The sequence below is a fragment of the Mercenaria mercenaria genome, unplaced genomic scaffold, assembly GCF_021730395.1.
Source record: "Mercenaria mercenaria strain notata unplaced genomic scaffold, MADL_Memer_1 contig_1791, whole genome shotgun sequence".
NCBI lineage: Eukaryota > Metazoa > Mollusca > Bivalvia > Venerida > Veneridae > Mercenaria > Mercenaria mercenaria.
This window is the reverse complement of record NW_026459796.1, coordinates 51,695-67,477: the sequence shown is the minus strand read 5'-3', so window position 1 is coordinate 67,477 and position 15,783 is coordinate 51,695. Positions and strand designations below refer to the sequence as shown.

The 15,783-nt window shown below is 33.5% G+C and overlaps 1 protein-coding gene across 3 annotated transcripts; it reads right to left on the bottom strand.

The window, feature by feature from the left end:
• Window positions 1–4,364: 4,364 nt before the first annotated feature.
• LOC128551878 (interferon-induced protein 44-like) lies at window positions 4,365–14,442 on the bottom strand. 3 transcript variants are annotated; one of them, XM_053532810.1, is made up of 7 exons: window positions 14,407–14,442; window positions 11,891–11,973; window positions 11,378–11,590; window positions 10,888–11,040; window positions 6,275–6,455; window positions 5,758–5,867; window positions 4,365–5,225 (listed from the first exon to the last, which is right to left on the bottom strand). In XM_053532810.1, exons 1-7 carry the CDS (start codon window positions 14,417–14,419, stop codon window positions 5,025–5,027), a joined length of 954 nt encoding a protein of 317 aa, XP_053388785.1. In that variant the 5' UTR covers window positions 14,420–14,442; the 3' UTR covers window positions 4,365–5,024. The 3 variants fall into 3 exon arrangements, with proteins under 3 accessions (XP_053388785.1, XP_053388783.1, XP_053388784.1); XM_053532808.1 differs by lacking the exon at window positions 14,407–14,442 and having other exon boundaries at window positions 11,891–13,061; XM_053532809.1 differs by lacking the exon at window positions 14,407–14,442 and having other exon boundaries at window positions 5,767–5,867; window positions 11,891–13,061.
• Between the last annotated feature and the right edge of the window lie 1,341 nt (window positions 14,443–15,783).

The following is a 15,783-nucleotide window of genomic DNA, read 5'->3' as shown; positions in this document are numbered from 1 at the left end:
AGTCTAATTGGCCAGCTTGTAATTACAACAGCTTTCGACATCAGTAGCTCAGTCAAGTGTGACTTATTGAATTAAGATATTCCTTCTCAAGAGAAGGAATAATAACAGTATAATAAACATTCATTCAAAATCTCCAGCTCTGCACACATGTATGTTTGTTAATAGTTGAACAATTATCATGTAACAAAAGCTTAATTTAATGTAATTTGAGATAATCGAAAGTACTGACAATGATGATAATGTTGATTAAAATATCGGTATCAAAATGTTCAGTTTTGTCAGCATGATATAAAGTGGTGGTATTATTTTGTAGATGATAATGACGATATGCAATGATATGTATCTAGTATGATAATGTTATTATGATGGTGATGGTGATGATGATGATGGTGGTGGTGGTGGTATGATGATGATTGTGATATTATGACGATATGACAATAATGTTGTTCATGATGATGATGTTTATGCTATTATGATAATATGGTGATATACAGTTTGTGTCTATACGATCATAATGATATGATGATGATGATATGATGATGATTTGGTGACAATATGGCGTTGATAGTACGATTTAATTACGATCATAAATATGATAATAATTATAATTGATGATGATGATAATGATATAACATGATGATGATATGATGATACAACAATGCTGAGATGATAATGATTACCACGATGGTACGTTATGAGAATAACATGATATGATATTACACGGTAATATATTTTTGATTACGATGATGGTATAGTATAACGAATCTGTTATGATGATGGTGATGGCATGATAATGATGACAATAATGATTGTGGTGTTACGAAATGATAATGATATGATATCATGTTGGTACATTATAGTACGTTAAGGATGATGGTGACGTCGATGATGGCAAAGATGACAAAGGTGATAATATTCTGACGATGATAAGACAACAATGGCGATGATGGTGATGATGATGATGTTGACAATTTCTGATCTGAATAATTATGAAAATGTTCAATATTACTGATTCGTTTTAATATATTGTAATCATTAAGTATTTCAGTTTGCTAGCAATACTCCAACATTAGGGGAAACATTAGGTAAAATGAAACAAAGGTAAAAGGTAAACGTCAGGTAAAAGGTAAAATTACGTTTGACATAGTTTTGAAGCTGTTTAAAACTGTTTTCATTGGTAAATATTTCAGAAACTTAATTTAAAAGAAATGATATTAATATATTTATGAAAATATTAGATATAATACATTTTAAATAGGCCATTGCAGTCGACAAAATATTAGTCATAAGGTACGGATCACTTGTCGCTCTCTGTTGGGTGTTCGAACCACGTTCAGGGTTACATGCAGCATTTAAGAAGCAGTCCAACTGCCTTACAAACAGGAAAATTAAATTGATTGTTCTACTGCAGCAAACGCTTTTGTCTTTATCATAAGTCGCTTCTAACGTTCGTTTTAAACGATATCGGCTGTGACCAGTATGCAGTTATAAAATTGCAGGCATTCGGATATGAGCTTGAGAAGATTATGATGTCTAGTTCATACTATTTCTGTCAGTAACAGTATTAGCAAGCCAGGTATGTGCATATGTTTTGATTCATATTAGGTCACATGTATAACCGCTGGCATACTTTAAAGATTCATGTATTATTTGTTACCAATTATAAATCATTAAGATGTAACAATTTATAAAGTTTCAGCAACAAATATAAAGGTAACGGTTATGGTAAAACAGACTACAGATTGAAATTCATTATAAATGGTAAAAAAGTATCTTGTTTACGTCTTGAATTAGCGAAGGTGAGTTATTCCTTTTATATACTCTTAAGCTAATGTAAAACAACATTCTGTGTATTGATTGTACGAATTTTATTTCATAAAATATTTAGTGGCCCTCAATACACATGTAACCGTATGTGCATTTCGGTATGGCATATAGCAATTTATGAATTGAAGTAAACAATGAGCAATTCGCCTCACTTTCTCATCGGCTGTGAATGGAGAAATCTCTGCAATTTGCCAGTTTCTTCATTGTCAGCCTATAAAATGGGCTTCTGCCTCTTTGCGTTGCCTGTAAGTTGCTATGCCATTTAGCTAGTGATTTTTCTTGTGTTCATATTCGTTTCTTAAAATTTAAACATGCTATATGCCATGATATCAATGAAATAAAGTCGCGGCCATTTCCCAGCTACCTTTGTGTTTGTTGTTTGTGAATGCTAATAAGAATAATTATGAATATTTCTACTGACGTCGTAAAACGACATAGATATAGCGAGCCTCATAAAATATCTGTATGTTCTACCTCGATCTTAACCGATCTTAAGCTGGCCCTTGCATCAAGAATTAGACAGCCGTCTGTCTTTGGCAACTTCATATGTTCATTCCTTTGTGGGTTGCTTAACACAGGTCTAGCTGTATACTTTGTAATAGAGAGGTCGCGATGTTGCACTTTGGCGGATACGCATACGTGTAGGTTCAAAGAACATCTCAAGCGGCAAAAATCAGACAAGTAAAATTCACAAATAAGTCATGTGTAAGCGTTAAAGTTCTGATCAGGTTAAGATTACCTGAAAGTCTTTGGCATACGCTGAATATTACGTATACTTGTAAATATTTAATTCACATTTTGTATGCACATGTGCATGATATCGCTATCTCTCTGTTACTGGACATGCTGCCTGCTGTTCATAATGGGTTCTACCTTCGCCAACAAAATAAGAGATTTTTATGTAAGAATCACACTGCACTTCATCTTAATATTTTAGTAAAGTTTTAGTCATTGTGTTAATTTGAAGTTTGATTTTCCCGTACAAGGAAATTTAATAAAAAGAGATAATTAAAAAGTAATAAAGATATACATATGGCTCTAGTGAGAAACACATTTTCTTAAGCGTGAAAATTAAACAAAGGCCCTCGGATTATTTATTTTGGAGCTTATTATACTGACAAAGCAGTATTGTAAGTAAATTTAATGAAGAAATGCAACACATTTGGTTATCAATATTATACACAGCACTTTTGTATGCAGTTCAGCCAACTTCTCTAAAAGATTTATAAAATGTACGCGTAGATTTTCCCGATTGCACAGAGCATCCCCAAACACAGTCATAGAACCATGCATCGCAAAGTATGCCAACAACAAAAAGAAGCTGTAACAGAAAAAGACGTGTTGCTTCAAAAATCAAGTACATTATAGAGAAAGCAGGAAAAAATTGGTTCTTGTATTGTCCGCTTTTTTCTTAAAGTGCTCTGCAATTATTGGAAGAATTAACAAAACCCCGGAATAATTTCAAATATATGACCTGTACAGGACCTCAAACAGACAAACACAGACGGAGGGACAGAGTGATTACTATAGGCATCCGTTGAAAAGCGTACAAAGGTTTACAAATTATTCTTTAGATTCATTAGTTGCACTTAATTAATAGTAACTTAGCGGTAGAATACCCATTGCGGGTACGTGAAAGCTGGTTTCATTTTTTTTTTTTTTGCAATACATGTATTTATTTTAGGTTTACAGTTTTAGTCCATTTATTTGTTTCGAGTGCGTGTACATTTTATTCTAGTTTATTTATTAGTTTCGAGTGCGGAAAGACTGACTTTTACCCTCTGACAACCTCAATCAAAGTACGTGAAAACTGGTACTTGCTTAACGCTAGGCATTAAAGGGAAACCATCTTTTCTTTTCTCATACACTGTTTGCGTTGCATACCATAACAATGATGTGCCAAGAGTGGTAAGTAAAAGAATAAAACAACACTGTTTCTGGTAATGATGGAGATGATTAAATGATGATGTATACAATATGATAATAATTATACATGTAGTAAATATTGATGACATTTGACTTTTGTCATATATTCTTTTATTTGGGTATTTCCGTCATTAATGTTTAACAAACAAGTAATACAAATTAAAATGAAAGTACAATTCAGATCTATTTTCCTTTTTAACCTCTAAGTAAATCGGAAAATAAAAGTAGAATTCAAAATGTAAGTCATCTCTATTTTTACTTTTAATATCTAAGTTAATTGAACAGTGAAAGTTGAATTTTCACATTGTAAGTCATCTCTATTTTTATCTTCATATGAAACCTCAATTAATTATTATCACCAATAATTCATTACGTATTAATGGTGTGAAGAAATAACAAAAAAGACACGGCGCGTCTCGTAACTTAACTCAGTGCATTATTAAATGTTTATATAAACAAATATGCACGAAATACATATTCACTAATAGTCGGAATACGAATAGTGTATATGAACTAACTATTCAAAATTCACTTTGCCTTTATAATTAAGGCCTGCTTCAAAGACGTAATTCAACATTGTCAAAAGCTTACTAAAGAAAACAGACAATGGATTTCTGAAAATCCCTTTTATTGCCAAATACGTATTTTGCAATAGCGGTCAAAAAGAAAATAAAAATACCAAATATATATTTTTACATTGTGAATGCAATATATTGATGAAGTATTACAATCATTTAAACAAACAAAAAAAAAGAATCTTGTAAGCAACATGATAAGAAAATGACACGATGTATTTCACATACACATATACGCACGCACGTACGCACACACATAAAATACCTAAGTATTTTAAAAATAAGGCATAAAATATGCTTGCATGATTCATGTAAATCGTACATACAAGTAATCAATGCACTTGCGTTCATAATAAGGTGTAGTGTAGTGTGATACATGTTGCATATATGTAAAACACACGATTACAACCTCATTTCCATACTGAAAACAGTATGGGTGGCTGCATTCTTTCAACATGACTTTTCCTGTTTGAAATTGGTCCCTGTCAATTTTTAATTGCAATCAAACTGAATGGCTATGTGTTTGGACGATTACTACAATGTTTTTGAACCAGGCAATACCAGGACACTCGAGTTTGTCAATGGTGCTAATACATATTTGTATCTAACTGTATTCCAAATAGTTTCCGAGTATTCATTTCAACTCATGGAAATTCATATGACATATTATTTTGAAGTAGAAATTCTTCATATCGTTCACGGATTTCTTCTCTCGGCCACTGCGTATTTCTTTACAATCTCATCATAGTGGTTGAAGAGGTGGGCGTCACAGTTGTTCAGTATGCCTTTAAGAGTGAGGAGAGCCATGGTGTCGATGCTAGGGTCAAGTTGGCATTCATTTTCGTAGTTCTTCATTGGAAACACCATGTTTTTTGGGAGTCCAAGAACCTCCGACACCTAGTAAAGAAGACATTTATTGATATTATTTATTAAATATTTCTGATTAAGCGCACACCGTAGAATTAAACCTAAAAACTTTAATGCCTAATATTTATAACTATGTCAGTAATTGATTTGATTCATGGAACGTTTTCACGATTGTAGTAAAAATGTTGAAAAGCTGCATCTGCGAAGAACTGTGGAGAATACTTAATTTTGTTATTAACGAAAGATTATTTTCCAATTTAATAAACAAAGACAAATATCAAACAGGGAATGCCACGTTCCAAAAACGCAGCCTCCCCAAAACGAAACCCACAGCACGCAGACGCGCACACCACAAACACACACACACATATACGCGCTCACACACAAAGCCAGCACATTAGGACAAAACGAACAAACAAAGGAACACAGTGGGGCACGCCTTGGAACGGGCAGTGGCAAAAACACCACTGGAGAGCTTAAACCGGTTTATTGTGCGCACCCGACCTCACTCATTATTAAAACATAATAGATATGTAGCATTCGAACATTAACAATGTCTAACTATCGCTACACATTTCTCCACTTTGGCACTCCTGAAGGCGTTTGCTGCGTCCTGTTTCGTCGCCTCGCAGATACTGTCAATCTTGGACAATATAACAACTTGGGGTATATCTGAAAGAAACAAACAATTATACTGAAAATAGGAAAAGTGAAATCTCCACAGGTCGCCCACAATGACAAAAATGAAAATGTTGCAGGCTCGGTTTGATGAAGTATCTCAATTCCTGACCTTATACGTAAAAATCGTTTAAGAACAGCCCGATCATCCTTGACGGTTTAGGCATTATTTATTAAATAAAGCATGTTGCAAAAGATTTATGTAGTATCACGTTTGTAGTGTTAAACTTATGTAAAGAACGAGTTATAAGCCGTTTTACACAGCGTACAGTTAAATAGTTTACATCCGTAATTGATGTCGTTGCTTGATAATCGTAATGCGTGTTGCCGTATTCATTACAGTATAGAACAGAAAAGTATACATACTCGAAATGTTGCATGAAAATGTATATACAATTTACCTAAACTGTTCATAACCGTCTGCATTTCCTTAATATTCTTGGTTACTTCTGGACTCAGAACTTGCAGGGTATCAACCATAGATGCATCTTGAACAAGAGCAACGCAGTGAATCTTCTCGTCAAGCCCTGGGTGTTTCTTAAATCCAGGCATGTCAACCGAAATATTTCCACTTGGATCAAACTAAAAATTAACTAAAGATATACTTGTTTTCTCAAATTGTATCTTCATTCATAAACAAACACGAAAAACAAATAAATTATGAATTTACCAAACTATTTTTCTTTCGCATTAATCAGTAGGTTTGCTACATGAATACAGGATGCTAAGTTTAAAGGCGCATACTAGTCACAGATAGAAACATATTCACACTAAAGTCCCATTTAGTGGCTCTTACTATCATATGAACTACTTGCCACCAATGCAAGGCAGTGTCAATTTTGTATTGATCTTTATTGTAAAGGAATTACAAAGACATGTGTAGAAAATTATATCACCAATGAAGAAAATGATCAGGGATTATTTTTTTATTTTGTTTGGTTTACCGTCGCACCTACGAATTTCCAGCTTCGATGGTAGAGACCATAGGTGCCCATCTGTGCACCAGTGAGGAAATGTTCACGAAACTAAAGCAAAAAAAAAAAAAGACCAAAAAAAAAAAAAAAACACGAAAGCTCTCCTTCATGCATTCAGTAATTGCACAAGGAATAGAAATTATTTGGTCACTCTGTAGAAAAGTTCTACTGTTCTTCTTCAAAGTGACCTAGACCTTTGACCTCAAAGTTATAAGGGGTCATCTGCTGGTCATGATAAACCTCCCTATTAGGTTTTGTGATCCTAGGCTCAAGCATTCTCAAGTAATCGTCCTAACACATTTTAACTGTTCCAGGTCATTGCGACCTTAACCATTGACCTACTGACCTCAAAATCTAAATTGGTAATTTACTGGTCATGATCAACCTTTTTATTAAGTTTCGCGATTCTAGAACCCATCGTACTCCAGTTATCGTCCGGAAACGGTTTCACTGTTCCAGGGTCTGTATCCTTGACCTTTGGCCTACTGATCTCAAAATCAAAAGGGGTCATCTGCTTGTTATGACCAGCCTCCCTATCAACTTTCGTGATCCTAGGCACAAGCGTCCTAGAGTTATCATCTGGAAACCGTTAAACTGTTCTTGTCACTTTGACCATGACCTTTGACCTACTGACCTCAAAATCTATAGGATCATCTGCGTGTCATGATTAACCGCTTTATTAACATTCACGACCCTAGGCCCAAGCGTTCTTGAGTTATCATCCGGAAACCTTTTGAACTATTCTGGGTCACTGTGACCTTTGAGCTTTAACCTACTGATATCAAAATTAATATGGTCATCTGCTGCTCATGACTTACCACCTTATCATTTTTTATGATCCTAGGTCTAAGCGCTCTTGAGTTATCATCTGGAAACTGTTCAACTGTTCCGGGTCACTGTGACCTTGGCCTTTGACCTATTAATATCAAAATCAATAGGGATCACCTGCTGGTTATGACCAACCATCCTTTTACTTTCATGACCCTAAACAGAAGCGTTCTTGAGTTATCATCCGAAAACGGATTGGTCTACATACCGGTCGACCATTCGACCGACCGACCGACCGACCGAGCGACAGACCGAGTGACATCTGCAAAAAATATACCCCTCCTTCTTCGAAGGGGGCATAATTTAAATGCCTTGACAGGACCGGAGGGTTGCTAGTAGCTGATATGTTTGTTTGCGAGGGGATTTGAGTAAGTATACTACAAAACAATTTCTAGAAAAACAATACGCAAGAAACTAAAAGCAAACTTCACATTCAAATAAAATTACATGTCCGTTTTCTGCATTTAGAGCACAGCTTGAATGCGTTTATCGTAAAATATGGATGCTATATAAGGTTGACATTGTATAAATAATTTAAGGGATATGCATTAAATAAACATTTACGTCCGTTTGCCATCATTTTGGCTGAGTCAAGGTTCACAGTTCTCAATGTAAAACACATTTTGGATAAGATAACTGTTGTACAATTTATACATAAAGCAACATACAGCTATTTTAGCAGTCAGCAAGAGAGTTTGTTTCATTAGTTCTACTGTTAAGACGCAGTTGTAATCTTTCTTAAAATATTGTTCTCAGCTAAAAGTTTAACACGTTCTTTCTAGAGTTTTTAAATGCTTTTTACATTTATGAACATATTAAGATGCATTCATAGTCTTATGTTGTCAGAGGGCAATGTGTGTCTTGTCCATAGACACTTGCTCATATTAAGTTCTTTATGTTAAACTGTTTTCATACTTTATTCTTATTTCTGTGATTGATGTGGTTGATAACGGCATGTTAACATGTTGTCTCAACAAATTCTAGTCAGACGGTTTCTTCTACCATCCAGTTTTGGGGAGGGTTGTGATTTACACTAAAAGTTATTATAGATAAAGAAACATGGTCTAAATGGTGAATACCACGTTGCAAGGTCAGTTCTTAAGAATATTAAATGCATGAGTATTTATCTGAAACATTGCCACTCTATCTGTCTTTTTGACAGAAATTATGGTAAAATGTCTTGTCCGTAGACGCCAAGCTGAGGAGATTTAACAGCCTATTTGTATTATTTTAGTATATAGTAAAATATGAAAACAATTAATCCTAATCTATGTAAGTAGTACCACAGAACTAGTCACATAACAATATTTTAATTTAACAGTTGTTCAGATCTGTGGAATAGTTTGAATAACACTCCAAAGACAGTCATATATACTTTCTTTTCTTAAATTTGTTTGTTATTTGTAAAGATTCAACAGAACTGAAGGACTGACTTCTGAAACCTTTGTAGAAAGCAGTTAGACGTTTTGGTTCGGTTTTCATTTTTAAATTGTGATATCTCTGCCAAACAAAGTCATAATCACAAACATGAGACCATTATTTAAAGCGAAATGACTGAACTTTTAGAAAATAACACATTTGAGTTAAATGAATGCATTTCAAAAAGTATGCAAAAACTGAAAGCAAGTAGAAAACAAAAATTTCTAGAATTCTGAACTTCAAAAGAAGATAAAAGCTACAAAACCTTGTGTAATTTTATAACTTTTTGTGTTTTCTATATTACTTTTATTACCCTATCATGTGGTTTTAATAATTTTGTTAGATCTCAAAGAGGTATTTGAATAAAACAGTTCTTTTAAAATGGTCATGTCAGTTTTATTTTTTTACCTGAAGATTAATCCTTATAACAAAAACAAGAGGGTCATGATGACCCTGAATCGCTCACCTGAGTATATTGAACCACATCTTTCAAATGACAAACTGATGCTAAATTATTAGAAAGTAGATCAGTAGGTCACATTTATGGTCACTGAAAGACAGTTTAAAACTTGGTGAGCAAAACTGTACATGTCATCCAAATTTCAAGGCTGAATCTTAAACTAAAGTGGTCACAAGCAAAAGTTTACGCACGGACACACGGACGACGTAGACCTACTGACGTAGTTTTTGACCGCAGTTGACCCAGTTTCAAACTTGACCTAGATATCATTAAGATGAATATTCAGACCAACTTTTATACAGATCCCATGAAAAATATCGCCTCTAGAGAGGTCATAATTTTTCTGTTATTTGACCTACTGACCTAGTTTTTGATGGCGCGTGACCCAGTTTTGAACTTGACCTAGATATTATCAAGGTGAACATTCTGACCAATTTTCAGGAAGATCCGTTGAAAAATATAGCCTCTAGGGAGGTCACAAAACTTTTCTATTTATAGACCTACTGAGCTAGTTTTTAAATGCAGTTGACCCAGTTTCAAACTTGACCTAGATATCATCAAGATAAACATTCAGACTAACTTTCATACAGATCCCATGATAAATGTCGCATCTAGAGAGGTCACAAGGTTTTACTATTATTTGACCTAATGACCTAGTTTTTGATGGCACGTAACCCAGTTTCGAACTAGAACTAGATATCATCAAGATAAATATTCAACCTAATTTTCATGAAGATCCATTGTAAAATATGGCCTCTACAGAGGTCACAAGGTGTCTTTATTTTTAGACCTACTGACCTAGTTTTTGATCGCACATAACCCAGGTTCAAAATTAACTTAGAAGTCATCAAGGTGAACATTCTGACCAATTTTCATGAAGATCCATTGAAAAATATGGCTTCTAGAGAGGTCAAAAGGATTTTCTATTTTTAGACCTACTGACCTAGTTTTGGACGCACACGGCCCAGTTTTGAACTTGAACTAGATATTATCAAGATAAACATTCTGACCAACTTTTGTAAAGATCCCATGAAAAATGTGACCTCTAGAGTGGTCACAAGCAAAAGCTTACGGACGCACGGACGGCCTGACGGACGACGGACGCCGCGCGATCACAAAAGCTCACCTTGTCACTTTGTGATAGGTGAGCTAAATAAAACAACAAATAGTTGAACTATCAGATAGCGGAAACTACCGTTGTTTTCACAGAACCAAGGTATGTTGAAAATGAACATTGCAAAATGAAACAGTTTTACAAACTTTTATTTTTGACCCCAAGTGAAACAGAAAAATATGCATTTGATTATGAATGATGCAAGCTAGCTATACTAACCGGAAACCTGTCTGCAATACTTCCTTCGAGTATGTAGCGCATATTTTCCTTTGTCATAAGGTGTTCTTCATCCAAACCTCTCATGTCACATAGTCGGAACTTCAGCGGCATAGGTAAAGTACTGCTTCCCGACATCACTCGATATTTGGTGAACTATGAAATGAATTAAACGAATTCATTGAGCTTCGTATATTCTTTAGTTCAATAAAAAAATTCAAATCAATCAATTTATTTTATGATTGTAGTTTCGACATATTTTGTATGCATGAGCATTTACAACAAACAGTGGATCAGCCAATCAATAAATTGCTTCCATTTTTCCACTACCTATTATGCGCTTCATTTCAATCTTTGACTGTTATGACTGGTACTAACAACAAAGCATGAGGAGCAGAAGTAGTACTGATGCTGACGGCAGAAAGTGACGAACGATACACATTCATCATAATTTCTATTTCAACACAAGAAGTGAATTAATGGGTATATCTACCTTTGTTGTAACAACATGTTCTGCACAGCTAGCTAACGCTACGTTAAAAATCTTTCCTCGGAATACAGAATTGATGGTGTTAAACACGCTGGATTTTCCGGCTCCTACACAACCAAACAGCAGGATATTGACCTGAGGGAAGTGTACTTCTCCTGCCAGCAGGTCTCCCATTGGTTCAAAGTTCTCAAGTTCATCTTTAAGTTCAGCCAAAGTCTACAAATCACTTTGAAGATGTTTTTGTACGAAAACAAGATTTATTAGCACATTATACCACTTAGGAAAACACTCTATGTAAAGTCATGTAGTAAATAAAATTAGAATTGAAAGTTTGTTTTTTTACAAACTGCTATAGTAAATAATGGTTTTGAATGTGTATTATTAACTTTTTTTACTGCCATTGTCTACCAAATGTCGTTTTACTTGAAACATTACACGTTTTTTCATGTTTATTATTAAGTTAGTGCGACAAAAGTAAGAGCTAACTTGAGTCGTAGTAATTGTCTCGATACTTACCTCGAACGTGTTGTTCCAGTTGCATGTTTTTCCCCAGGGAGTCTCTGGCAATCCATCAAAATCTATCTGACTCATTTTTTCTTCTACAGAGTAAATATTGACAGTATGCATGCGTGCGAAATTAACTAATTATTGATAATGTTGAACGGTACTTTCCTTGAGGTATAGTCATGTGGATTATAGTACATGTATTTTTCATCGCTTTTTACTTCGTCTTTGGTCTGTACTGAATTTAAGAAATCTTATTCGTTCTCTTAGATTTGTTACTCCATAGCTATACAATTTCATAATATAGCTAATTATATCTTCGGCTTCTATGTATACTCTAAATATAATTCTCCTTTATTCAAAGAAAGTGGTGTACAATCAAAATAAATAGTTAGATCGTAAATATTTAAATAAGATTCTGTATTTCTCCAGGAAACCTACACTTTTAATTTCTGTATACCGAGTGTTTAAATTTTCGGGACCCTCTGTGGCCGAGTAGTGATTATAAGATCATATGCTTCTAATCATTTACCATTTACCACTGTGGGTTCGACCCCTATCCAGGGGTGTAAGATTTTTTCATCTGAGGAAGTCATCCAGCCGCCAGCTTACAGCAGGTCGGTGGTTCTACCCGGGAGGCTGTTCGTGCCTAAAATAATATGCAGAGAAACACTGCTGTCTTCTTCACTGTCAAAGTCTAGAACGTCGCCACATATATTTGTCGGTGTGACGTGAACTCCAAGCTCCCTCCCTCCTCAACCCTCTAACTTATCAGGCCAAGATAAAGAATCGTGAAATTACATTAGCATCCTAAATCGAAAGAAGAAATATGACTCCCTCGTCTATTTATTTCATCAGTAGGATTTTTCTAGTTTCGTTATCCACTTTGTTATTAACCTTTTACAGATATTTCTGTTGGAATCGAAAACATATTGTTGCTGTAAATGTGTCATTATCTTAAACAATTGATTTTAAAGCGAATAATCTAGATATTTTATCACTGACTATTTTGTTTGCAATAACAATATATTTTGATGACTAACAATAGCACAAAGAAAAGAAAATATGCCGCTCCACAAGTAAACTTACATTGAATTGTTTGATATCCCTATTATGTAAATCTCCATTTTCTAAACGAACCGTTTTCAAAATCCTTTCAATCTTAACAATATGTTTGTCGTTTAAAACCCGATCTATTTTCGTTTTTGTTGTATAAACCAGGAAGTTTTTCGAAAAGGAATTTCCAATATGACATGATACTATACCATGGCCTTATAACTTGATTTTATTTTCGAGGTTTTACCTTTAAAGCATTTGCAAAAGGTTTAAAACACATGTTCTACTTTTTGATATTCTTTTTCTTATGCTTATTTTATATATGTTGTAAATAATACAGTTTACAGTCCATTACAAACAAAAAACAAATTAAACAACCTACAAAATTTTGTATGATCATAGTTTAGTGAGATATGTGATCATTTTATTGTCTCATTAAAGAATATAGGAGATTCAAATCGTGAGTTATATCAAGGTAGTAATTTTCATTATTTTGTCCACGTTTGTCCTTCTTGTTTAAAAAATGACATATAGCTCAACAATAAAATTTACGAAATTGGTACAGGACATGTTAAATTAAAGGTATAAATTAACGCAAAAACTAATATTTCGCATTTTGTGACATATTGCTAACAAAGGAAAATACACCAGTATGGTTACTTTCATGTATTGCTTAAAACGTTTTGAAAAGTTATGACCAAATGCAACAAATGAAACATTTTATAATTATTATGCATATTATAATAAGTTAAGACATTTTCATTAGCTAGATAAATGAGAAAGACATCAGACTATAAAGTAAACAAACATTGTCCTTATAGAAGTTTCTAGTAAATAACATTAAAAGTAATTTTAGGATCGCTTGAAGTCCGTCGTCAATAATTTGCTTCTAAGAACTTCTTTATGAATCGTTTGATGCAATTTTACCAAAAAAAATTTATTTTATTTATTTAGACATATTAAAATGTAACTTAAAATCTATCAGACAACATTGGCCAGATTTTGAAAGAATTTCATGCAGTTATATCATCCTGTATTAGCGGTCGGTTGTTAGTGGAAACTTTAAAAATCTTGCAAAACAAAAAAAAAAACACCCAAAAAATACTGGTCCTTTTTCAAAATAATTGGTGATATTCATGGATATTTTTATCAAATGACCCTGTACCAAAACTGTTTTAAACAAAATGTGAATCCATGGCAGTCATGGTCTACTTTTTAATGAAGTAAAATCTGCATCACTTGATATGAATATACGAAAAATATTTACGTTGTACTAGGTTAAAAAGCTCATTCAGAGCTCATGTATTGCTGTATGTCTTGTTCACTTAAAATAAAAATTATCTTATCTTACATTATACCTACCACGGTTATTTATTTTTTCGAAAATAACAAACAGAAAATAAGTATTTTACCTAATGTTGCCATTTTATGTATGTAATATGTGAAAAATAAAAACAAAATAAGTATTTTACCTAATGTTGCCATGTTTTTGTACGTAAATGTTGTTTTTTTTTCTAGTTTCGATTTTCAAAGTTGGAATTCCAGCGCATTTATTATTAGTTACATCGAGAGGCCTCTGACGGGTATCAGTGAAAATAATTAAAATCAATGACAATAAAAAAAATATACAAAGTTAAATACGAATTTAAATCAAGACATTTATCATGAATTTCCATAAGTCTTCATTATCATTGATATTATTTATGTGAAAAGAGCATTAAGAAAATTTAGCTTTCATAATAAGAAAAGGTCATATTTCAGACGCGTTAAATTCTTAACATGCATATACTATTTCACTAAATATACAATTGCCTGTAAAAATGTGGGTATATGTGTTTTTCTTGACTCTTTCTCACATTGCCGCAACTCTAAAGGTCTAATGCTAGGTTGTGTTGGAACAGCATCTAGGGTAACAATCTGTTTGTTGAAGACAATAAAGTAAAATGGATTGACACAATGACAGTAGGCACCAAAGTTTTAGGAACAGTCGTATTCTAAAAGAACATGATCTTGATATTCCTATAAACCACATGTATGATGTTTTAACACAGTTCTAGAGATTGCGAAAACTTTCCAAAAAGAAGACCGCGTAAACAGTGTTAAATTTGATTTATTAATATGAACTTAATTTCTGATAAGATTATGAAACGAAACCGAAAGTGGACAGTGCACATGTGCATATGTGCCCGCTGCATAATAGATAAAAATGAAATACAGTTGAAAGTCAATATTTCGAACTCGTGTATCTTACACTTCCGGCAATATCCAATACATACGTGCACAAAAAAACATTATTTTAAGTCAAATATCTCGAAAAAAAAAAAGAATCGAGATGTCGATTTTCAACCTAATTTGCTTAAATTTGTCGGTGCTTGCTTAGGTTATGATTGTTTTCACCCTAGATTCCTCTTCTTACCGTAATTTAATGAAAATAAACAAGAGATTTTTCATGTTAGAATCACACTGCACTTCATCTTAATATTTTAGTCAATATTTAGTCATTGTATCAATTTACAGTTTGAATTTCCCGTACAAGGAAATTTAATAAAAAGAGATAATTAAAAATTAAGAAAGATATACATTATTTATATGGCCCTTGTAAGAAACACATTTTCTTAAGCGTGAAAATTGAACAAAGTCCCTCTGTTATTTATTTTGGAGCTTATTATACTGACAAAGCAGTACTGTAAATAAATTTAATGAAGAAATGCAACACATTTGGTTATCAGTATTATACAAAGCACTTTTGTATGCAGTTCAAATAACTTCTCTGAAAGATTTATAAGTTGTAAGCGTAGATTTTCCCGAAAACACAGAGCATCCCTAAACACAGCCACAGAACCATGCAT